Source organism: Stegastes partitus, unplaced genomic scaffold (assembly GCF_000690725.1).
Source record: "Stegastes partitus isolate 25-593 unplaced genomic scaffold, Stegastes_partitus-1.0.2 Scaffold1161, whole genome shotgun sequence".
In the NCBI taxonomy this organism is placed as follows: domain Eukaryota; kingdom Metazoa; phylum Chordata; class Actinopteri; family Pomacentridae; genus Stegastes; species Stegastes partitus.
In genome coordinates this window covers 58,236-82,793 of record NW_007578892.1, presented here as the reverse complement: position 1 = coordinate 82,793, position 24,558 = coordinate 58,236, and the positions used below count along the sequence as shown (strand labels likewise).

Here is a 24,558-nt window from a genome sequence, read left to right as displayed (position 1 = left end):
GCTCCTGTTGGGTGTCTTGGCTTAGTTTAGCTCCAGTTAGCGCTCTGGTTCCTGTTAGCACTTTTGAGCTCCAGACAGGACTTATTAGCTGCTGATGGCAACTGTTAGCATGCATTTAGCTTGTTAATTAGCACCTGGAACCTCTACAAAGTAAAACTGAGTACAAAGAGTCATTTTATTAAAACTACATCCACTGAAAACCCACCCAGAGCAGGTGTCGTGGTGTCCGACTCACCTGGCCATCTGCAGGATGTCCAGCAGCAGCTCCTTGTGGTTCTGGTCCTCCTCCGGCTTGCCGGTGTAAAGCCGGAAGGACGGCTGCTGGAAGAACGGCAGAGCTTTGGCCAGCGCTCGCAGCTCGATCAGGTACAGGAAGTAAAGGTTACGGAGCCTCTTTGGCCCTTCGCCGGACGTCAACTCAGAGTCGAAACGCAGCCTGAACTCGGACACGTTGTGACCCCACTTCCTCTGAAACCAGCTGTCTGCAGGAAGGAAGGATAACATGGCGAACAGAAACTGACTCTTTATTGTAGATTCTAGGTTTTGTGCATGTGTTGTTATGTCTCACCATCCAGCAGGTATCGGGCGCTCAGGTGTATGTTGATGCTGGAGTGGAGGCCGGAGATGAGGCGGTAGAAAGCCCTCTTCTCCACACACTGACCTGAGAGACGAACACAAACAAAGCTGACGAAACTCTGCAAAAACACTCCACAGCATGTTCAGGTGAAACGTCAGCTCACCTTCCAACCAGCTGTAGAAGCTCTTTGCTGTAAGTAGACACAGAGCGGTTAGAAACATAGAAAGAAAATGAAAGTGAAGCTCATCGTGATGCGACGTGACGTGGTGGACTTCCTACCCTCACCTCCGGAGCTGCTCTGGAACGAGTTGGGAATCAGCGGTCGCTTGATAGAAAAGGGTCTTTGAAAGGATGGAAAGGTTTTATTTAGAAGTCTGCTTCACTCATCATCAATTATTTGTTTCTCAGACTCGCTTTTGTTCCACATCGTGAGATCAGTTCGAATAACTTTAGTCTTCTTCTGACTTTTTATTAGACCACAATCAGGTCAACATACGCTGACATTTAGCTCATTGTTGCACCTTCACATGTTTAAGGGAGGACCATCCTTACACTGGACACACAAAAACAGTTAAAATATCACTAAACGTCAGGTGTGCTGTGTTTACTTGAAGCAGTTCTCCTCGTAGATGCTGTTCCAGATCTGCCAGGCCTCTGGTCCTTTGTAACCCGTGAAGCGTTCGGGGTTCAGCAGCAGGTCGACGTACTGGGAGTCTGGTGACTCTTCGTCTGGGAAACAGCAGCACATGTAACATCCTCTTTCAGTCATTAGTAACATCCCTGTTTAGTCACAGAGTTCACTGATTACTTTTAAGGCCTCTTTAGCAATGTCTCTGACTTCTTAGCACCAAACTAACTTTACCGTCAACCACACAGAACCGCTCTGCTTCGTCGTCGTGTTTGCTCCATTTGAGAAGAGCCTCTCTGGTCTCGTTGCTGAAAACATAAAGAGCATCGTTTGGTTCAGTTTCAGCTGTTTGGCTCAACAAACGTCACTGTAAACGTCCAGAAGTTAAAACTGTCAGTATAAAATGTAGGAATTTGAACCTTCTAATGCTGATTTTGGTTTTAAAAAGTTGACTAATCTACACTTTTTATGCACCCACTTTTAACTACTTTCTAAAAAATTTGAGTTACTGAACCATGACTTCTAGAAATTCCTATATAATCTCCGGAAATGTAGAAAATGTGAAGTAAAGAAACTGTTCAAAGCACAGAGAACAAAGATCTACACAATACTTCAGTGTGACTTATTGGAAAAAAGTCCAGATATACAGAAAATACTGTAGAAAATGAATTAATTTAATTAATTTAAGATAAAATCAGTTGATAAAAGATAAAATGCTGGACAAAACTAACAGAGTGTCAAAATGAGGCTATTTATTGTTGTTTTTTATTCACAGCTGCTGCGACTGAACTGATTCCAGCTGCAAAAACACCCTTTCAGCACACAACACACTCTGTTAAGCATGAATTTAATTTAAGTGTTTATAAGTGTAAAAATATGTTGCTGTCTTTCACGGTCATACGGTCGTTTTATATTATTTTCATTAACAAGACTCACCTTAAAGAGACGTCCACAGCTCCCAGATGCTTCGCCTGCTCACACTCATCCGGCTGCTCGTTTGCTTCTGCTGAATACTGAACAAACACACAGACACGACACTAGAATCAAATCTGTACAGAAAAATCTAATCAAGATAAATCTGTTCCATCTTCATAGCACATTACGTATTCTAAAAGAATAAAACAAACTTTCCATACTTGTGTATAAAACTTATTACCATTTAACTGAAGAATTAAAACTTGTTTCAGGGACAAGCGCCTTAAAAAGTTTCAGTTTAGACCAAAGTGATGACAGTCTCCAGCTCTGAATTTGCTTTTTATTGTATATTTTACTTATAATACTTCTGTTGTTTTTACTTTACTTTAAGACTTTTCCATAAAATGTTTTTTTAATATGTATTATGCACCTCAAGCTTCCAGTTTGCATCAAGCGGATCGACTCACCTTGTTGTGGGAGGAGGATCGAATCCCTTCAGGCACCTCGTTCTATTAGCAGAAAGAGTTTTAATCAGCCTGATGTGAATTATATTCATTAACACATACAATCTCTATTTAGATGTGTTTTCTGGACAATAAGATTCAATCTGTGTGTCTCTGCATTTACACCTGCTGCTAAAACATGAGCTCTGTATCTTAATTTAGCCCACAATTTGATTTAAATCTGTAAACTTGAGACACAAGAAGTTGTCCAGGGAAAGATTTCATGTTCATAGCAGGTTTAAATGGGCTACTGGTGCAGTTAAATCAGACTCAGGTTGTGTAAATGCAGATTCTTACAGATATCCAGCTGAATCTGTGCTAACAGCAGGTTTAAATGGGGTTAAATGTTTGTTTACAGCTAGTTCTAGTTTGACTGATGTGAATTATATCCAATTTACACATATAATCTGTGTCTGGAGACGTAGTCTGTGTGTCTCTGCATTTACACGTGAAGGTAAAACATGATCTCTGTATCTTAATTTAACCCACAATTTGATTTAAATCTGTAAACTTGAGACACAAGAAGTTGTCCAGGGAAAGATTTCATGTTAATAACAGGGTTAAATGGGCTACTGGTGCAGTTAAATCAGCTCAGGTTGTGTAAATGCAGATTCTCACAGACATCCAGGTGAATCGGTGCTAACAGCAGGTTTAAATGGGGTTTAAAGGGTTTTTCCCAGCAGGTAGATCAAACTCACATCAGAGCAGGGCTTCACGGCACAATCCCTCAGACCGCAGTGACTGGTGACGGTCCAGAACGGACACGGTTTGTTGAGGTTCACCTGCAGAGGATCAGGACAACAACGTCCTTTAACAAACACGCCTGCTTGTCTGCGTTTTGAGTCGTCGGTGGGTTTAACTCACCTTGTAGAACCGGAAGTAATCAGACTCCAGAAGAGTTTGAAGTTTGGGGAAAAGCTGGTCGTTGTTGAATCCGTCAACGGTTTCCACGTCGCAGGTGCAGTCGTCCAGGTCGCCTGTTAACTGAGTTAGAAAAAAAAACACAAACAGCTGCTTATCTGCTGCCTGTTTGTTCCTGAGAAACTTCAGTCTAACAGTCAGGGGTTTAGGAAAATTAATAAAGAGAAGATAAAGACTGATTTATTGGAATGATTTGCTGTCTAATAATAAATGAACTGCTATTTATTTCTTTGATTTTTTTCATCAGCAAACACTTAATTATTGTTAGACAGGATACTTGGACTTATTGTTATCCGACAGAAACAGGTTCAGCTGATCAATATTGTGGGATCAATACTTTGATATTTACAAGCTGCTCAACTGGTTTAGATTCCTATAAAATATTATCAATAATCATATGAGTAGAAATCGTGGGTCACTTCCACATGCTTTAAGTACCTTTGAGTGAAGTTTGTGCCAAAACAGTCCTGATATTATTGAAACCAGAAGTTCACCAAATAAAAAGACGTAAAACCTTTTTTTTTGTCTCACTGTCTGACATTAATCAGACTAAACGTTTCCTGTTTTAGATCAATTAGGATTACCAAAATTATTTCTATTTGCTAAACGCCAGAATAATGAGAAAGAGAATTTTTCATTACGACACAAATGTAAAATTAAAAAAGGTTTTTGTTTTTTAATACAGTGCATTTAAACTTCTGGTTTCAACTGTGTATGACTTGCTTGCTTGTGCCAGATACTGCTAAAAACAAATAAAGGCAGTGCCTAAACAATAGAAAAGCATTAAGATATACTCAACTCAACTCAAACTTTATTTATAGAGCACATTTAAAACAACCGAGGTTGACCAAAGTGCTGTACAGAATGAAAGCAGCATGGAACAACAATTTAATAAATAAAATAAATACTAAAAAACAAAAAATAAAAAATAAAATAACATAGAATACTAAAATACATATACATATAACACATGACAAATACAGACATGATAAAATCAGTAAACTAAAATAAGGCTAAATAGCAAACTAAAGTAATGCTGGCAATTCTACTGAGGTCATCAGTAACATCACATCTCATGATGAAGTGCTGCAGATAAAAATGAAATGTTAGAGAAGTTACTGACACTGATATTGATCAGATGTTTAGCTGTTCAACACAACAGGACAAAGTCAAACACAGTGAGGAAGCAGTTAGTGAGGACAGCACAGAGTGAAGCAGCTCACCTGACAGAAACACCTGCCGTGTGCAGCCCTGAACACCTGGAGGAGGAAGAGGAGGAGGAGGAGGAAGACCAGCTTCATGTCGAGATCTGCTGTTTCCTCAGAGCTCGGATTAAAACCTGAACCTCACTGAACTTCTCTAAACCAGCAGAAACTTTGAACTAAACCAGCAGTAAAACCAGTAAACCAGCAGCAGGAACTGTTAACTTAAACTGGACCTTGGTCCTCGGACCCTAACTAGCAGCAGGATCTGTTGACCTGAAGCAGCAGCAGTAACAGGAGCAGGTCGGTGTGCAGCGCTGATGTGAGCGCTGCTTCCTGTATTGTGCTCGTTTACAATCAGCGACGTGAGAGACGTGACGATCAGCTGCAGCGATCACACGCTGCCTCCCTCACATCACCGCCCACTGGTCACCGCTTAAAGATGTAATCAAACCTGCATTTACATTTTATTTTATTTATTTTATTTTTATTGCAGCTGCGGTTTCCTTTCTGGTCGCTCACCAAACAACTGAAACTGAAACTTAGAGCAAGTCCAAATTCATTTACTGTCTTCATTTATGTAGTCTGCTCCAACAGAAAAAGGGAAATAGACACTCACAAATGCATATTAAATCTTTCTTTTTTTTTCCCAAATATTTTTTATAGATTGGGACAAAGTTGTTTTACGAATTATTAAAATCTTTTAAAAGGAAAAATCTATATTGCCTTTTTGATAAAACGTTAAGCATTAAACCTCCCAACGTGGTGATGATTCAGCTCAGAGCAGTTTAAAATCTTTTTTTATTGTGTTTCTATGTTTATATGGAGGTCAGGTTAAAGTGGGGAACTTCTCTGAAAACGTAACAGCAACAATCAGCCACACGGTGGCGCTAAAGGACGCTCATTTATTTAAAAGGAGTTAAAATTCTACTACTAATACTACTATGATAGTAATAACTTCTTCGTTTTGCACATTTGGAAAACGCTGTCAGAAAGAATTTTACAGTAAAACAAAAGTTTAATTAGACAAATAATAAAAACAATAAACAAAATACATCCCAACATGCAACAAGATCAAACAGTTGAGTCAAGCAATACTAGAATTCTTTGATAGCATTAGTTACTTTAAGATTTAAATTTTAGATATATATGTATTTTATTCATAATTTATCAATGTATTCTTGTTCTTATTCTTATATTTTATGGACTTCACATGTTGACAATCTTACAAATTTTAAACTGAGAATCCAACAAATCCAAAGTTCCAGATTTTCTCATATACAAAGGAAGAAGAAAAAGAAGACAACACAAACAAACAAACAAATAAACAAAAGGAATTAATGAAGAAAAAAATTCACGAGGGGTTTTCACTGGAGGGTTCAACTGATTAAAAGATATAATATTCTGCATTATTCTGATCATTGGGGTCATTATTTCTCTTAACTGATCCCAGATATAATGTGCTTATTCAAACATGTGCTTTAACAACTTTACAGGACATTGTTGTTTTTTTGTATTTACATTCTTATCTGATTCGTCAGTAGGCTGGTTCCATTGATGTTTTATGGACCACAAAGACTTGACAGCTGCTGACCGGCAGCTGCAACTTTCTAAATCACAAAACACGACAGTTTGTGAAGAATAGAATAGAATAGAATAGAATAGAATAGAATAGAATAGAATAGAATAGAATAGAATAGAATAGAATAGAATAGAAATACTTTATTTATCACAGACCTGGGAAATTATTTCGATACAGCAGCAAAAAAGAAAACACAGTGCTCAATATTATTTTTATTTGACCAAGTTGTTTTAGAAAATATCTGAAACTTTAATCCCTAAATTAATTCTTAAGAATTTTGCAGTGAACAGAAGCAGGAAGAACTGAAGGCAAACATACTGGTAATAATACATGTAGTCATTGTAATCGTGTTTTATAATACAAGTAACACGACATGAAGGGTTGTGGGAAACACTCTGAATATGTTCCGCTCAATGGAACATTCCAAAATATATTCCTGTAATGGTTTCACAAAACAACCTTCAAGGAACATTTGGGGACTGTTCCCAGAAGATTCTCTGAAGGTCCTCTTAAAGTTTTACAAAGTTTGTTATAGTTTCTTGAAGGTTCTCTGAAAGTTTTATTAGAAACCATTTGAGAACAATCTGGGGACGTTTTCTGAAGGGCCGTCTTGAGGTTTTATGTAATACCTTTTAAAGAACGTTCAAGGGCTGTTCTTTAAAGTTTTGCTGAAGTTTTTCTATTGGTCCTGCTAAGTTTCCATAAAATAACTTTCAGGGAACATTCTAGGCTACTCAAAGGTCCGCTGGAGTTTCACAACCTTCAGGTAACGTTCTCAGAAGTTTTCTTCATGGTTCTCTAAAGGTTCTCTTAAGGGTTCTTATAAAAATAACTTTCAGGGAGCATTCTGGGCCTGTTAGCTGAAGGTTCTCTTAAGGTTTCAAAAATAACCTTCAGGTCAAAATCTGTATTGTTACAAATACCAGTTTGCTCTTTTATCAGTGGGCTGTAAATGACACAGTTTGACTGTATTTGAATCTGCAAAGAATGAATTATTTAACTTTTTTTTTCTTCACAGTTTTGTTGTTGTTGGTTTTGTTTGGGAGTTTCTTGTATTGTTTGTATTGTTTTTGAATATTACATTATTACCTCATTTTAAAAGTATTTTTCTGGCACCCTTACTGAAAGATTTTCACATTTTTGAAAAGCATTTTTTTTTAAAAATAGTTTTTGTTTTTCAGTGCCATGTGGACTATAAGTATGAGAAACTGGAAATACTTCAGTAAAGTAGCTGAGAGCTGGATCCAAGGTTGATGTCAGATAAATGTAGTCAAGTAAAAAGTACAACTTTTCCCTCAGAGGTGTAGTGAAACAAAGTGTCGGCACTTCGGAGCAGTACTTGAGTAAAGGTATCCGTTCCTCTCCCCTCCACAGCTTCAACTCTTCTCCTAAACTTTGCTTTCTCCACTTTCTTGCAGTTTGGTCGCGGCTCGCGCCCCTCTACTCTCTATTTTGGTGCTTCCTCGCGCTGCCAAGCCGCTGACGTAATGCTCTGTTAATGATTAGCGGGTGGAAACAGCAGCGCGACCAAACTGCGTAAAGACGCCACTGCGCAGCATGAAGGTAACCACAGCAACCTTCACAATAAAACTCTGCTGCAGAGAGACTGAACTGATGACTTCTACTCTAACACTGTATTTTAATTTATTGTGGGTTACTTGAGAAATTTGCATCTACTGCTACTTTCTACATGTATTCTACTATATTATACCAAATGACTTTAGATAGAGTCCTTCTTCAGTCATTGATTTAACCCCTAAAAATGCAGGGTTACAGATTTAGATTTTCCTGTGAATATAATCCCTTCATGCATTAAAACATCTAAAGTTTAGAGTGTTGGTTTTGCTGTCATTGCACAGCCAATGATAAAATCAAGAAGCAATTATGTAGGTGCATTCACACAATCAGACAAAAGTTTAAAAACAGTAAAATAGGAAATGTGCAAATATAAAAATAACGATTAAGAACAAACAAACAAACAACAACAACAACAAAAAAAGTAGGCCAAAATTGTAAATTATGTCCACATCAAAAATCTATATTTTCACTGTTGGTCATTTGTTTATTTAATTTAATTAATATTTAATTTGTAATTGTATTTATTTTATTTTTTAAACTTTATTTAAATGATCTATTTTTAACTTAACTATATTTAAAGTAGCAAAAATATTATTTTACAGATACACTACATTATTTTCAAAGAAAAAACCTGAATAATAAAAGTTGAAAAAAATGGAAAAACTATTAGTTTAAGTTATTTTACAGATTTTCCCTGTTTTGATAAACTGCAGATAGTAAAGTCTCTGTTAATAATCACCATCACTATTATTATTATACTATTTTACATGACTGAAACAACAACAACAACAAAACAGCCCCAAATGGTTCATAGTAAGTAAATCAAAAATATAATATGTTTTCATTCTGTACTGGAAAGCACTTTGGCACAAAGAAAGCTGCTTTTGTTTTTTTCTTTAAACTTAAAGGGCAGTTAAAATATTATTCACAATTTTGTCACTTCACAAATTTCCCACCAATTTAAAAGACGAAACTGCTAACTTTAGGTTTACCTCTGTAAATTAAACACTCACCCTAAAGTTAGAAACAGTTGTTTACAACTGAGAGAAAATGAAGCATTAATTCTGTAATTTTATCTTAGATTTGTTTGTTAAATGGGAAACATGTTGAATGGTAAGTTTTACGTATATAATCTATCTATCTATCTATCTATCTATCTATCTATCTATCTATCTATCTATCTATCTATCTATCATTGTTTTTACACATGTCAACATTAAAAAGAGAAAAGGCTATAAAATGTATTTTAATCGTGAGAAGTTGCGTTTCCACAATTTGAATATCAGTTCTGGTGATGAACTGTTAGAATATTAACTTTACTTTTACTGTGCAGCCTTTATTTTGAAAGCCGTGACCGGAGCCGGCTGCTGGTGCTCCTCCCGGTTTTACCTCGGTGTTTTAGAGCAGAGCAGCCCGTCTGCTGGGAGAGAGACGGAGGAAAAGTTAGTCAAGATGGCAAATCCCACAGACCCGGAGTGAAGGGGCACCGCTCCCCGAAAAGCTGAGCCTGTCGCCCGTCCTGAGACAAACCCAGCGATGCTAACTGCGCCGGTGAGTCCGCTGCTACCAGCCGTCCTCCTCACAATTCAAATATCCGAACCGAACTTTACCGCTAAACGGGCTTTTCGCTGTTTTCCAACTCACATTTTTTTGCCTCCAAGAAAAATACTAATCTATGAGAGCCGGTGTATTGATGAAAATTACACATTTTGACCAGTTTCGAGTTCAGGGCAGCGGTACCGCGGGTCCACACTGAGCCGCTCTGCTAACGGGCTCCAAGTGTAATTTTTTTTGCTAACGGTAACTTAAAGTTGCTGCACGTTTCTTCCATTGGAAAGTTCTAGATGGCTAAAAAGCTTAAAATACGTGTGTGTTTTTTTAGTTTCCTCTTTACAAACTGCTCTCAGCCACTCTCGTGTCTGCCAGCGGTCATTTCAGTGTGTGCTGATGAAGCAAAGTGACAGTTTTAGACAGCGGCTAACGCTCAGCCCCCGAGCCCGGAGTCTGCTCACTCTTCGGCGGGTTCTCCGGTTGAAACTCACCGCTGCAGCCCTGAGCTCGTTTTTTTTTTTTTTTTTTTAAATACTGCAGACTATCCTGTCATTAAAATAACGGCTGCTAACGTCTGTACGGCTCCGTCGGTAGCCCGGCGTCCTTTTGGAAAATTCCGGGATGCAGCGCCAGTACTACCGACAGCTGTATTTTTAGGAATGGGTGGATACCAAAAGCGAAAATTATTTATTTTTGTCTCGGCGGTGAATGCCACAAGCCTATGCGCATAGGCGACGGCGAGGAGGCGACCTATAAATGCATGTATGAGTTTTTTTGGAGGCTGTTTTCTTCTGAACTGCCCCATTGCAGCAGCACAAAGTCTGCAGAGCTGAAGCAACAGGGACACTGTCGCATTTCTACTGAAAGTCAGTGCATATGTATATAAAAAAGGGAGGCATTGTCTGTAAAATATGCTCTTTTTTTTATGCCCCCCTCCCTCCTTCAACTAACATCTGACATCCTCCTGCAGGCCTAAGAGGGATTCCCTGAAGAAAAATGCCAGTGAGGCTGAAGCTGATGTGACACAGCTTGTGCTGGAAGAAAGCTGACTCATCAAATATCAATCCCTCTGAGAGGGACTAAGCAGCCGAGAGCAGCTCATATCACCTAATGCCTTGCTAGAAGAGAAGAGCACCTCACGCCCCCCTCGAGATTATCAGACAAGGAGAAGGCGGTGCAGAAACCCCTCCAGCAGGAATATATCCAACATCAGCTGTGGGTGAAACACATTTTTGGCATCAGCCTGACAGAGACTGCTGTCCTGCTGTCCCAACTAATAATGACACAGCTAAGAATACAGCGCTTCAGCTGAACTTCACTGACAGACCTCCCTCGCCACGTGTGCCAACTACCACCCTTCATTAATTTAACCTAAACCTTCGGTGTAAAGCTAAGTGAGGGCTTCACTCCCTGCGCCTCCCAGCCCAGCCCGGCACCGCCACAGTCAGCCCGCCTCCATCCCGCCTCGCAGACCATGATGTTTCGTGATCAGGTGGGCGTGCTAGCCAGCTGGTTCAAGGGGTGGAACGAGTGCGAGCAGACGGTGGCTCTGCTGTCCCTGCTGAAGAGGGTGAGCCGGACCCAGGCCCGCTTCCTGCAGCTCTGTCTGGAGCACTCCCTGGCCGAGTGCACCGAGCTGCAGGTCCTGGAGGGAGAGGCCAACAATCCAGGTAGGACAACCAGCTGCTCAGACACTGTCACCTGCTGCATAATCCACTGAGACCTAATTAAGATGCGTTTACAGGCAGTAATTTATTCCTCAGACTATATTTTTTTCCTTTAACAGCCTCATTCTGGTGTTGTTATAAAGGCAATGGACTATAAAAGGATGAATTTACACTTCATCTCAGAAAATAAACACTCAATTTGTACCTCCTTAGATTCAGTTTAACATATTTCCCACTGCTGGGACTTGGCAACAGTTGTCCTCAACCAATACATCTTCTGCAGATTTCATGATACTCATTGTTGCAGCAACAGTTAGCGTCACATTACTTCTGCCTCCGGGCTGCACACTCATCTGAAAGAGGCACAGTAGTCAGTAATTCACAAATCTTACTACTTTTTTTTTTCCCTCTTCTCAATGGCATGTTTTTCCCAGAGGCACTGTAGTCGCTGACCCTGGAACAAACACACAGGAAAACACACTTAGAGGCACCACGCGAGCATTAGAAGACATTTCCTGTCTGAGACATTCCTGTAGATCCATCAAGAGTAATAAATAGCTGAATCATTGATGGTATGAAACTGCGCAAAGTGTTGTGCTGAACTCCAGCCAGTCAGTGAATGATTGTTGGAAGGAGGTTGGGGTCGTGTATAGCGTTAGCTCAGCTGGTAGCGGGGCTGGTTGGAGACGTCAGTCAGCGTGCCAGGCTATAGCGCTGTGTCGCTCCCTCGGCTGGTATCGTGCCAGAGCACCCAAGGGGGGTTCTGGCTGGGTTTTGTTGCATCAGACTGCAGCGTGGCCATGGAAACAAAAACCCTGGCAACCGACTGGGCTCATGAAAAATAGAATGAAGTGCTGCTGCTGCGATGGAGAGCAAGCGCTTCGGCGTACCTATGGCAACATCTGCATGCAGTAACACATCTGCTTGCTTACACTGGGGTGACATAATGGCCCTGCCCTGCAGCGACAGTCACATATTACATGGAGTTTCCATCAGGGTTTACAATGGGCAGTGGCTGCAGTTAATACAAGCTGCTCTTTGTTGTTGTTAGATAAAACTGGAGACATCAAAGCACACTATATGAAATTTCCTCAGCCGACCTTTCCCAAAGTCAGGATTGTTCATACTGTGGGAGATCAAAGCAGCCTGAAGATATGGGGAGGCACTGGAGGGGGGTGATGTCTTCTTACTCAACAACAGGTTTTCTTCTCTCTCTGTCTGTTCACAATCCACTGCCTCTTGTGTGAATCAGTGAGACTCTGTCTTAAGATCTTTGTGGTGATACTTAAATTAGTCATATTTCTCTCCCATACCCTGTGTGAGTCTTCAGTTCCCAGCTAACAAGACTGATTTATGATCCATAAATGCACCTGTGTTTGTGACTTTAGTCCTTTAATACCTGTGTGACAAGTTAGCTCAAAGACTTTACTTTCTCCGTAGACTTTAGTGTTAGTACAAAGATCATTGTGATATTCTATAATGCTGTAATGGAGTCTTCTCAGGTATGACATGGCAGTTTTGGTACAGTGCTCTCAACATTTAGTCAAAATCTGAACTAATTCTGAAAGTGATTGGAACGATGTAACACCCATCTCTCGACACCGTCTATGAAAAAGCTGTTGTAAAACATCCACAGAGGATCCTGACACACATCAGGAGCCCTCACACATTTTATTTTCAGATTATGACCTTCAATTAGATGCTACAGAACCTGCAGATACAACAGCAATCGTATTAAACTGTCTTTTATTTCTGCTTCTACCACACTGCTCAGTCTGAACTCTTGAGGGGTCTGGCCACATATTTGATTGACATAGTTTGTCTCTGGATCTCTGTTTCTTTTCTGTCTCAAAATGCGATGGGATGTTCCTGTAGGTCCAGAACGTACAAAGATTTTTGCAAATGTGTGACGTATATTATGCTTTAGATGGTTAGGTTTCACATATGGTTCTACATATACGGCTTTCTCTGTACGTTGCTGTTTTGTTCTGCCACTGTGCTGTCTGTTGTTGCACAGAGCTCCATTTGCACCACTGCCCTATTTCCCTTTGGGGACACTAAATTATATCTTATGTTTGTGTAAAATAACAAGACGGCTTCACTTGTAGCTGTGGTTGTTATTTGGTGATTCCTTTACATAATTCTGTTTTTAACCGGTTATCCCTAACTTGCTTTGCTGTAAATCATGTTTGTTGAAGCACCTTATTCCAAACACACTATATGAAATGAAATGAAATGAAAAATACTTTATTCATCCCAGAAGGGAAATTCAATATGCGTTTTATACAGTTGATTCAGTGCCTCAGAATGAGTTTAAATCAGCATTAGGACTTGAGTTATGCTTTTTAATAACCTTAACTTAGGCGGCACCAAAGCTTTCACTAAACACAATGGCCTGAGGACAGTTAAGTCATTGAGAAATTAGCAGTCCAGGCTTTGTGCCCTTTAACAGACTGATGACTACCAGCACTCTCTGTGTGTGTCATTAGGTCAGGGATTTACAAAGTGAGGCAACCCGGTAGTTTGCAATCACTCACTACATTTACCTAAACGCTAGGACTTAAACTCGCTTACTACCACACTGACTCTTTGATGTGGTCAGTTCAGGTAAGACCGTAATCACAGTGAGGATAGACACTGATCAGCCACAACAGTAAAACAACCGGCCCAATATTCTGTAGGCTCCCTTCATGCTGCCAAAACAGCGCTAACTTGTGAGGGCGTGGACACGGGATCATTTAGTGTCCTGTGGTAGGAAATTGGCAGCAGATCATTTGGGTCCTGTGGGTTGCTGGGTGAGGCCTCCATGGATCCGGCTTGTTCCGAGGCACCCCGTGGAGTTTAAGAGTAGGTTTTGGAGAGTTTGGGGGTTCGTTGTCGTGTTCCTCGAGCTGTGTCTGAGCAGCTTCAACAGTGTAACCGGTGAGTTGTCCTGCTGTGGCCGGTTGATACATGTCAAAGTAACTTACACGTGAATGCCGCAACCCACGGTTTCCCAGGAAAACACTGCACCATAAGAAGATGATGATGAATGTTCTTCACTTCATCTGTCTGTGGTTTCAGTGTGGTGGCTGATGGGCGCACATGTCAACACACCTGGATTTCCTTTCAATCTGTCCATTTGTTGGAACAGGTTGAACTTCTTTTTTCTGTCTGTGCTCATCACAGGTCAAGATGCAGTTTCAAAGGTACAAAGCAACATAATGCAGTAGAATATTCAAGAAGCTGTTTTTATTATGATAACAGTTTGGGGAAAATGTCTAATTATGGTGGGATTTGTGATGTTTTTTATTTAAAGCTGAGCTTCAGCTCAGTGTTCACTGTGCTGTAGATTTAAAACATGTGATGCAGCATTACCACATGAGGCACCATCTGAAGTGTGACTGTCACACAAGGAGGAAGGCATACATTTGTAAAACCACTGACACAACAGTTTAAGCTATGGGTCAGACAAGCTGCAGAATGTGTGGCTCATAAACAATGTGACTGGGCTTATATCCGTCAAACCACAGTGTGCATGACTGAACCACGCAGTATACAATAATTAATGAGGATAAACAACCCCGTAAAGTTTCAATCTGCGCAAATTAAATAAAATTAAATAACAGGATTTGTGTCATTATTGAGTAGTCCCTTTGTCTATTCTAAATGTGGAAATTATTTACAATTTTGGCCTTTTTTTACAGTCAACTTGTAATTTTTTTTTGTGATTTTGTGTGTGTTAGTAGATATTATCTGTAGTTTAACAAAATGGAGAAAATCTCTAAAATTAAAGTTTAAAGAACTGCTTTTTTTCCTTCGAATGGAAGACACCTACCAACTGAATACCTGTTAAAAAAAAAAAAAGAAAAGCTTCTTTTTGTGATTTAAGTACATTAAAAAAAAGTCAAATGTTGTAAAGGAACAAGTGACCATTTAAAAAAAATACATAGTTTTTCTGTGAATGTTATTTACAGCTTTTTTTTCTTTTTTTGTTGTTGTTTTTAAAGTAAGCATGTACATTATTACCTTTCTGTTGTGATTTTACCAGTTATTATCCATTATTTCACAAAACTGGGAAGATCTATAGAATAACAGTAAATCGTAAAAAAAAAAAAAATGCTAAAAGATGTTTGTAAAAAAAAGCAGCCAGAGCTCTGTCAAATAACTGTGTGAATGTTTTGATTTATAAATCCAGTAGATGTCAGCTCCATTTATTCTGTGCATCAACCTCTGGCCCAGTGGAGCCTCAAAATGTTTTAATGAGCTTCCACCTCCTGTACCTCCGGAGTGAATTTTGGGCCACGCCCTTCAGTTTCCTCCCACCTGTGTCAGCTTGTGGTCGCTTCCCCTCCGCTGATTCAGCTAAGTAAGATGGAATCAGTGGTCCGTTTTCAACTCTGCAGACCTAACGTCAGAACACATGCTGTTGAAAAGAGGGAGAACGAGAAGGTTGTCTGGTTACGTGATCCCTCTGGTATGTTGTGGTAGCTTGTTTGAGTGCTTATGTGCGAGGGTAAGGCTGATAGATCAGTTTGCTGTTTCACTGGGCCAGCTTTGTATTGATTTGCCAGTTTTTAAGTTATTTCCTCCTGCAGCTATACAAGGAAGCACATGAAGCCTAAAAAAGCAGCGTATTCATTTTTGGTTTTTGTTCCTGCAGATGCTTTGTTAGTCTTTCTTGGCACATTTCTAAAAGCCCAGAGGAAAATGTTGTTTAGTTGTCTTGGAAAGCTTCATTAGACGCCTGGACGCATCCCAAAGACTCTAGATATTGTGGCTCACCTTTCTTCAAAAAGCTGCTGTCTTGGAAAAATGTCAATGGCTCTTTCCCAATAATATAAATATAACACTGAATACTTGTATTTTTGGAGTAAAAACAATCAATTTGAAATGTTTAAATGTTACTGGCAGTGTAGGTTTAAATACAGCTAACACAATTCAGCGAGTCACCCGAGTAAAAACTTCTACTTTAAATTGTTATTCATGCAAGCAGTGTTGGTTTAAGAATAAAAAGACAAGTTGCTGACGTGTTTAAGGAGCTTTTCTCAAACCATTAGCCCCTCAAACGCAGTCGTCAGTTTGTGTAGTATGATCTTATACAGAAATGAGACCTGCAGGCTGTTAAAGGGTTAACATACAGCTGGAAGTCTTGGGCTGAGTGGAAAAGCGCAACTATTTGGAAAGCGGCGTACAAATGAATGGAATCCTCAGTGACCTACTTCTCCGAGCGGCTCAGAGGCTGCCTTGTTTTGGGACCCAGCAAGTGATGCGACTTCACTTGCGACTTGAGCTGCGATCCCCAGTCAATGGGATCCCTATCTCACTGAAAGACGTGCAGAGTTGCATCACACGCGATGTATTATTATTTAGTTTTTCATGTTATTTCTGGATTGTCGTGGTTTTGTTGACGCCAGGCTTTGGTTCCTTTTCAGTTTGTACAATTTTTAAGCCTCAGCCTTTTCTGTTTAAATAGCACAGTGCAGATGTGTAAATACAGCAGTTTTCAGCTCAGACCCAACCCAAAGTCAGCTCAGGAGATGCAATCACAGCTCAGTACTACTAAGCCACCTCGTAGTTTTTTAATGGAGAAATGATAGTTAAAATTTAAATACTGCTTTTCTTGTGTGATTTTTGAATAATATAGCCTGCTACAAAATTCTTTTGGGGCGACTGTTAAAGAATGTCACTTCCCGTTTTTCCCTGTGAGGAGAACAAAACTTCTTTTGAGACAATCTCAAGAGGGACAATATTGGATTAAGTTGAGAGGGCTTGAATAGTGAGCAGAGCGCTGTCTGAAGGATGACATGCACACACAGTCGCACACAGGGTGTAGGGTTAGTGTAAGGGGTGGGGTTAGGACAGGACAGTGGGCCTGGTGTTCTGAATGACTAGCTTCATTTTCGTGCGGTGTGCTGTACTGCTGACCTGGCCTGCACGGCTGTTTTAGCTGGAAGGAGGCCGGCAGGGATCCGATATGTACAAGCAGCTGTGTTGTAGGGCTGAAGTCGACAGAGGTACAAGTCTATGTTTGGGATGAGTTGCAGCAGTCAGCCGCACTGTATTTAATTGGGAATTCATCCGTGTCAGTGTGATAATCCTGCACTTCCTTTGATTTGGTCGCCATCTTTGTTGCTCAAATGCCGTTGTTTTTTCTTTTTCTTTCTGTAGTTGTTTTTCTACTTTTGTGAAATCGCATGGGATTTGAAGAGTATGCAAAGTAGAAAATCCAAGTAAAGCACAGTGTAACTACAATAATGGCACATGTACAGTAGCTGTCTAAGTGTATTTGATTGTAGTATTGCACTTAAAGTAACATCACTGCTGTCCCAACAAACATGTAGCAGACAGCAGATATTTATTCCAGTTTTAGAGTTTTCATAAGCTGTCCGGTGAATTATTGTTGTCATTATAGAGGAAGAGATTTAGATTTTTAAGTTACTGATGTTTTGTCAGTGGATCATCTTTTTGTTAGTTGTGTTATGCCCTTGTTGTTTAATCCCTAACATTAACGCTCTGAGCTTCAAGCAGTCTCTGGGCAATCTGTGCTCTTGTCACATTTTCAATCACGGTGTGTTTTGATTTCAGTCCTGCGCCTCTTTGGAAACAGCACAACCATGGCCTCACTTAGAGAGAACTCAGAAATGTCTCCTATGCAATATAACAAAGTTATAGTGCCACTAGTAATTAGAAAAAAGAAACAGCATTTGTGGCTTTACGTAGTATAGATATTTTACCTCTTAAAATTTCATAACTTCCATGAACTACCCATTTTTCACACGACTCTGTGCGTCACTTCTAGAAAGATGGGCTGCAAGTTGTATCAGTGGTTAGCACTGTTGCCTCGCAGAACCGCACGTCACAGTTCACGTCACACACTTAGTTCAAATAAGAATTTTAGATGTTGAACGTCTGATGATTCTTTCTGTTTTTATAGTTTGTGTAGAGGCTAAGCCAATGCTTTAAGCCACTGAGAGAATCCAAACAGGAAAACTTAATTGACGCGCTATATTACCGATGTCTAATGAATTAAAGTCATACTCGTATTGCTTTACGATGCTCTTAGTGTCTTTATTTGTTATCCAAATCTTCTAAAATACATATTTCCAACCAACATCTATACATACGGTAAGTTTCAGTTTCAACCCTCCTCTACCTGTAAGCTACATGTTGTTGCATGTCAGTACTATCGTTTGGAAAAGCAGTCAGCAGTAGGCAGTAGGGTTTAAATATAATATCATGACCTGGATGTGATTAGATACACAGGTATGTATGTTGTGTGAATGACAGCAATGCAAGTAGCACTGACTGCAGAACGTGAAGACTCTGTCTTTATTTGGCGTCACGATTGGATTAGCCGAAGCACATAAATGGAAAGACACTTCTGTTTACACCTGGGACAATCAGATTCTCAGAAATGTCAGAATTATACAGGGGCTCAGGGGTGGGAGGTTTAATGTCAGTGAAGAATTGGAATGCTAAGAGCCGTTTCAATCTAGGTCAAAATTTGACTTCCAGCTAAAAAATGGCTTTTCATAGGAGCTGTCGGCACTAGTTCTGCATCTAGTATTGTAGAGAAAGTGCATAGTTCACCCATTTTTTTGTATGTAAGATGACTGACATGGAGGGAAAGTGTGCGTTGTATAATGGCTAGTATTACTCAGTGAATTCCTGTTGCGCTCTCTGCCTAAACTAGGTCTGATGAAAACCTGGCCTGGAAATCAGCATTCCTGGCTGAGGCGGTAAACGGTTCCGGTGTTGGGGATACTGTCTAGGAATGTGGGCACGTTGGAGCACACTTGAGTCAGGCGCTCGGCGAGAGTCGAACAGGGGCTTTTCCAGTGTGGAGGGGAAAAAGACACAGTGGAAAAGGAAAACTGATTCCACCCTCAGTGGAGCGAAGGTCTCCTGAGTACACCGCGGTATGGAAGAGGGGAGGGCGAGAGGAGGAGGAAGGGCAGGGTGGGGCGAAGAAGGGAAAAGATGAAGACTCAGGAATACTGGTCCCATTTACAGCTGAAACTCATTCACCTCTTTCTTTACATAATTTCTCTTTACCAAGTTTTTTTTTTGTTGTTGTTTAAATATCACTTTGAAGTCCAGATTTTTATAGCTTTTAACCTCGCTTGAAGTTAACAACTGCTTTCTCTAACACCCATTCAAAGGGTTTTCGTAGAGGAGGCTTCCAGAGGTCAGCACAAGTGTAACATAATCAGTAATGACATAACAGTTAAAAGTCTTTTTGCCCAAGTAGTGAATTAGCAGCCATGCTGTCAGTGTAGAAGAGCAGAGCAAGGAGGAGCTATGGCAGACACTTAAAAACAACATCGGTATCACCCTTTAACTTGACTCTGATGTAGTCGGCCTGCTCTGCCAAGGGAGTGTCTATAAATACCAGCCCCCATAGAGATAAAACTTAAAAGTGGAAGTGATCCGATCCGATTTTCAACACACACATACAAGCCTCAGTTTGTCAACAACCTTTGTGCCTTTCTAAACGTCTCATTGGCTATTCTGCCAAACAGAGAGAGGGAGATGGGAGGATGGGGGAGAGAGCGGGAGAAGGAGAGAGAGAACTCTTGTCTCTGGTTTAGGAGCCAAACTATTTCATCGCACCCACGCATGAGCAAACAGTTTATTTCTGGAAGTTGACGGCGTGTTCTGTGAACTCGTACTGAACCTCAGGAATGGGGACAGACAACCTGCCAAAACGACCAGAGGGGAAAACGAAATAAAGCTCGTCTTTTCCCCCTGGCCTCCACAGCAAAGGCTTTTCCTTTTTCACTTGATTCCAGGTGTTGCATGTGTATTTTATTTTTCCGCCGTGTATGTGTGAAAACATCGGGATGGACTGAGAAACGGGGCTTCAGGACGAGCTGCCAAAAGGACTCATGGAAGCCACTGGAAGCCTCAGACATGTCGGGCTCTTGATATTATCTGTGAGAGTCAGACGAGGTGTCACTGATAGCAGGGATTATGCAATCAAGCGCTTCATAAATCCTCGAGGTTTAGTTTCTCACCGAACCCCTCTGTTCTTTATAACTCTGATCCCCGCTTTGCTTCCCCCACCATGGCGGATTACTGCGCCATGTGTGTATCTGTGTATGTTTACAACCGGCCTCAAACTAGTACACACACCCATCGTTGATTATGATTGAGTAGCCGGTCTACTTTCGCCCGAGGAAGTGTTTCAAAAAGTCAGAACACACACTGAAAGCATTTTCGACTGTTGGATTGTAGGGTGGTAATGATATACAAAATGAATAGTTTCACATATGCTATGGTTTTTGGGTTGAAGGCAAATATTTATTTATTTTTAAAGCTGACAGACACTAATCAGTTGCTCATGGGCCACATTTTTTGCCTCAAACTTTGGCAAATGTTTGCTGGTTAGTGTTGCTCTGACCTTCTTTCAAAACTATGCACACATGAAGGAACGTTACAGGGGGCCTCAACCACTCTGAGCGGAGCATGGAGGCATATCTGCAGCAATAAACACCTCCAGTGTTGTTGGTTTGGCCCAGCCTGAATGCTCAAAGAGAGGCTGGTGGTAGACACATTCTGTGATGCCATTGCAAATGAACTGCATGTTTGATTTAGCTGTTTTCACAGACATAATATTTCCCAACTTGGTCTGGAAAATGTGTCCAGTGTTGCTGGTGAGATGGTAATGCTCCTTAACAGTGGATGGTGTTAGAAATAGGGATGAACTATTTGGGGGAAATATCTAATTGTGATTTTTCTGGCAGATATTGCATTTTGTTTTGCGATATCATTATTTAAAGTCCAAGCTTTTAATATTAGTAATGTAATCGAAACTAAACCTACGATTAAGCGTTATCACGTGATCACGTTATCATGTGATCAAAACCTTGACTTTCACACAAGGAAGACAGAAAACCACTGACATGGCAGTTCAAACTCCGGGTCAGATGCTCTGCATAACATACATCCTGAACTGCAGCCTTTGCAATTTGCTAATTGCTTTGTTTCAAATTGCAATGTTGATTTGAACTCTGCTAATTTACAATACCAAAAGTGAAAAGGCTAAGCTGACTGTGTTTTAACTAACAAACAATCACCGTACTTTTAAAGCTTTTACGTTTTAAGCACATTTTAACTCTGGTCCTGCATGTTTGCAGACATACAAGACTATATTCGACTAATGAAGGTGGAATTTCTTTGGTTCTACGGGTGTCACCAACAAAAACAAGCTGCACAGCTACCAGATGCAATGTATGTAACACATATGTCATCTTTTCAAAAAGTCAAGGCATGTAATTCATTCAGACTAACTTGAATGCAATACATCATATTTATTAAATACAGTAATATAACAGTTCAATTCAGTCTCAACATGACTTTTTCTTCTCATGTCCTGGCAAATATTTGCATTCTAAGTTTAAAAAAAAAATCCAGGTTTATTGTACAATTACAGCTTAGTGCAAAAATAAGGAGTGTGTGTAATAGTCACATCCCAGGTAGTGTGGTGTGAAGTTAGAACAAATAACTCCAACGCATCATGCTACCACTCTCTTTTGCTGTTTCGTACAAAAAGTTCTAATTTTCCATCCATTTAATCTACAAGGAAGGTTTGTCTGATAGAACAGAATTGATCTAGTTCTGAGGTACGTGCTTTTTTTTTTTTACTTCATTTGCAAGACACAGCTTTTGTTGACAAACAGGCTCCACGTGTGCACAACAGAAGAGCCAGGAACAGAGGAGAAATATTGCAAAAAGAAAACCAATGTCAGTTATATGGAAATACCTACCTCACATGCAGAAAGGATGCTGTTGTCCAGTGCATCACAACTAATTCGTTTGACCATTTAAATCCTGCTACAAAGCTCTGTATGATGAGTGAAAAGCCAGCTATCAATCCAATTTAAAGTAAAAAGTTGTTATTGATGCCTTTAAGTTTTACACTAAATAAGACATTTATTTATGTTTGATGCATATGTGTTCCTACAAAACAATTCTTATCTTTCTAGAAAAAAATAATACTTTCCAAATAATGAAAGTTTCGCTTTTTTTTAAATATTAAAAACTTTTTCCAATACCATACGTCCCTATCAAAAATTGATGTTGACTATTATTATGGTGAAAACATCTTCTTGATTTACTTTCTCGAGTAATAAAAGAAAACTGGGTGATTCACATACATGTGTGCATGCATACATGTGTCTGTGTGTGTGTGTGTGTGTGTGTCAATGAGGGAGGGTGAGAACAGGTGAGGGATACCAGTCTGTCTCATAGATGAACACTCAGTCTCGTCCTGACCAGACCAGACATAGAGGCGTATAATGTTTCCCCATATAGCCCCTCAGACTGTGAGCCCGGCCCTTCCCCATCCCCACCCGCTCTCAGGCAGCTGGCTGCGCTATACAGTGCACTTCTTGTGTAAGGAGACTGTTTAAGCTCGGGAGCCACCCAGTCCCGGCTGCACAGACGAGCAGATCTGTGAAGACAAGGCAGCACACAAAATAACATAAGTCTGACTTGGAACCAGGAAGGTAGGCCATTCGCAGGCCGTTACCTAATGATTTCTGTGATAGTCACAAGCTGTGATCAGTGGGTCAAATGTACACGAGAGGTACAACAAATATCGACATAATCAATTAAAATCAGTGACCAGATTCACTGCCAATGAATTTAATGACTCAAAATGCTCTGACATGTCGGTATTAATGCTTACCGGAGTAAAGTGTCATTACCTGACAAGTATATACTGTTTAGGGCACCTAAGATCTGCCATCTGTCCGAGATTACATAAAAGCATGAACCACCTTCTCACATGTGCTGCCAGTGGCACAAGTTGACTGCTGATCTCGGGAGAGAAAAACTGGATGAAGCAAAATTCTAACCTCTATCTGCAATCATAATAGGTGAAGCCTGCTATTGAGTCTAAACACACTAAGGTGCCACTTTATTCAAAATACACATATACAAATGAATAGAACAATTCAGCCATTAATTCTACTTTCCAAAGACGGTGGTGTTTAGTTTTCATTGGCACTGAGTTAATTTAACTGTATATTTATTATTATTGAGGTAAGACATGAGTCCTGAGTTCAGTCAGTATCTGGGCCAGTGTCTGTGTCATTTAAAGGACTGGTATAGACTGAAATAAAGCCAATAAAAATACAATTCTTTCTTGCTTTGCCCCCCCTCAGTTCTCTCTCCTAATAACAGTTTGATATGTGATTGAAAATCAGTGTTTAAAAAAAGATCTCATTCAGAGGTTGACAAAAATATGGGCTCATGAAAGTCACATGCCAACAAGTCTATTAGCTCTCTTTTGTCTTCCTTATGAGCAGTGACTCAAATAGAGTTGTCAAAACTGTTAGGAGTCAGAACTCCTCAGTTAAACTTTCATTGATATTGGATCAATAATTAGGGTTCTAAACATAGTTACGAATCAGCGCTATTGCTGTTTGTATTAAGTAGCACAATAAAAAATGAACAGATGCATCTGTAAAAGCCAATATTGACAAACGATAACGCCCTCATGATGCATCTACAAACTATGCATACATAGGACTGGTGCATTAGTTCAGTCTTAGAACAAAATAATTCCAGTTATTTATAAAACACGGTTGAAACAGGCCAGGACATCTTAATATGCACAGACTTCTGAGAAAAATTATTCTTGGCAGGGATGTTGTAGTTTGCCAGTCTTCGCCGGCTGAGCCAGAACCTTAATGTGGGACTCTGCGCCGGTCTCAGCTGTGTCTCCGATTGTCCTCCTCGTCCTCACATGAATGGACGGTGACAGTGGAGACACAGCAAGGCGCCGCCGGCCACACTCATTTACTGTGAATCAGTTGACACGCTGTTGGCCGCGCCACTCGGAGTGACATCAGCTGAACCGGTTGCCATGAGAGACCCATGGCAACGGTTGCTGTGGCGGCCATACAACAGGAGGCTTTTAGTCCCCGGTGGGTGGAAATGACATCATCCAAACCAGACTCCTCCAGGAAGCTGTCTTCACCGTCTACCTCCAGACGCACTGAGGTGCTTGATCCAGGCCAGGTGCCGCTGTCGAAGTTATCAACCACTTTTCAAGAAAAAAACTCTTAACTGTAAACTCAAACTCAATACTTTGTGAGGACCAGCACTTTTAATTATCTTAGATTCCAAAGAAATTCTATGAACTGAATGCAAAGAGAAAAACAAGCAATATAGAGTGTTTTCTTTTTTCTTATTATTGATATTAATGTTATTTTTAACCAATTCCTGATGAAATACATTAATTTCAATACTTGCTGCTTTGGCTTTGATTTGGCCAAATTAGAATCCATCCATCTATCCATCCATCATCTATACACCGCTTCATCTTCACTTGGGTCGTGGGGGGCTAGAGTTTATCTCAGCTGACTCAGGGTGAAGGCAGGGGACACCCTGGACAGGTCACCAGTCTATCACAGGGCTACACTTAGAGACAGACAACCAAGC

At 40.3% G+C, this 24,558-nt stretch overlaps 2 protein-coding genes across 4 annotated transcripts in view; one reads left to right on the top strand and one right to left on the bottom strand.

The window, feature by feature from the left end:
- ero1a (endoplasmic reticulum oxidoreductase 1 alpha) overlaps positions 1-5,043 on the bottom strand; it is a 10,296-nt gene extending 5,253 nt beyond the window's left edge. Inside the window, exons 1-11 of one of the 2 annotated variants that reach the window (XM_008296884.1) lie at positions 4,768-5,043; positions 3,488-3,607; positions 3,322-3,405; positions 2,588-2,629; positions 2,142-2,218; positions 1,440-1,513; positions 1,186-1,306; positions 857-918; positions 741-767; positions 569-661; positions 236-482 (exon numbers count right to left, since the gene is read on the bottom strand). In XM_008296884.1, coding sequence (XP_008295106.1) covers positions 236-482; positions 569-661; positions 741-767; positions 857-918; positions 1,186-1,306; positions 1,440-1,513; positions 2,142-2,218; positions 2,588-2,629; positions 3,322-3,405; positions 3,488-3,607; positions 4,768-4,845 — 1,025 coding nt within the window. In that variant the 5' untranslated portion in view covers positions 4,846-5,043. The remainder of the gene's footprint in view (positions 1-235; positions 483-568; positions 662-740; positions 768-856; positions 919-1,185; positions 1,307-1,439; positions 1,514-2,141; positions 2,219-2,587; positions 2,630-3,321; positions 3,406-3,487; positions 3,608-4,767) is intronic. The other variant, XM_008296885.1, reaches the window with a different exon arrangement.
- Positions 5,044-9,278: 4,235 nt separating this feature from the next.
- Positions 9,279-24,558, top strand: part of samd4a (sterile alpha motif domain containing 4A) — a 65,069-nt gene continuing 49,789 nt past the window's right edge. For both annotated transcript variants that reach the window (XM_008296883.1, XM_008296882.1), the window contains exons 1-2: positions 9,279-9,457; positions 10,428-11,127. In XM_008296883.1, coding sequence (XP_008295105.1) covers positions 10,932-11,127 — 196 coding nt within the window. In that variant the 5' untranslated portion in view covers positions 9,279-9,457; positions 10,428-10,931. The remainder of the gene's footprint in view (positions 9,458-10,427; positions 11,128-24,558) is intronic.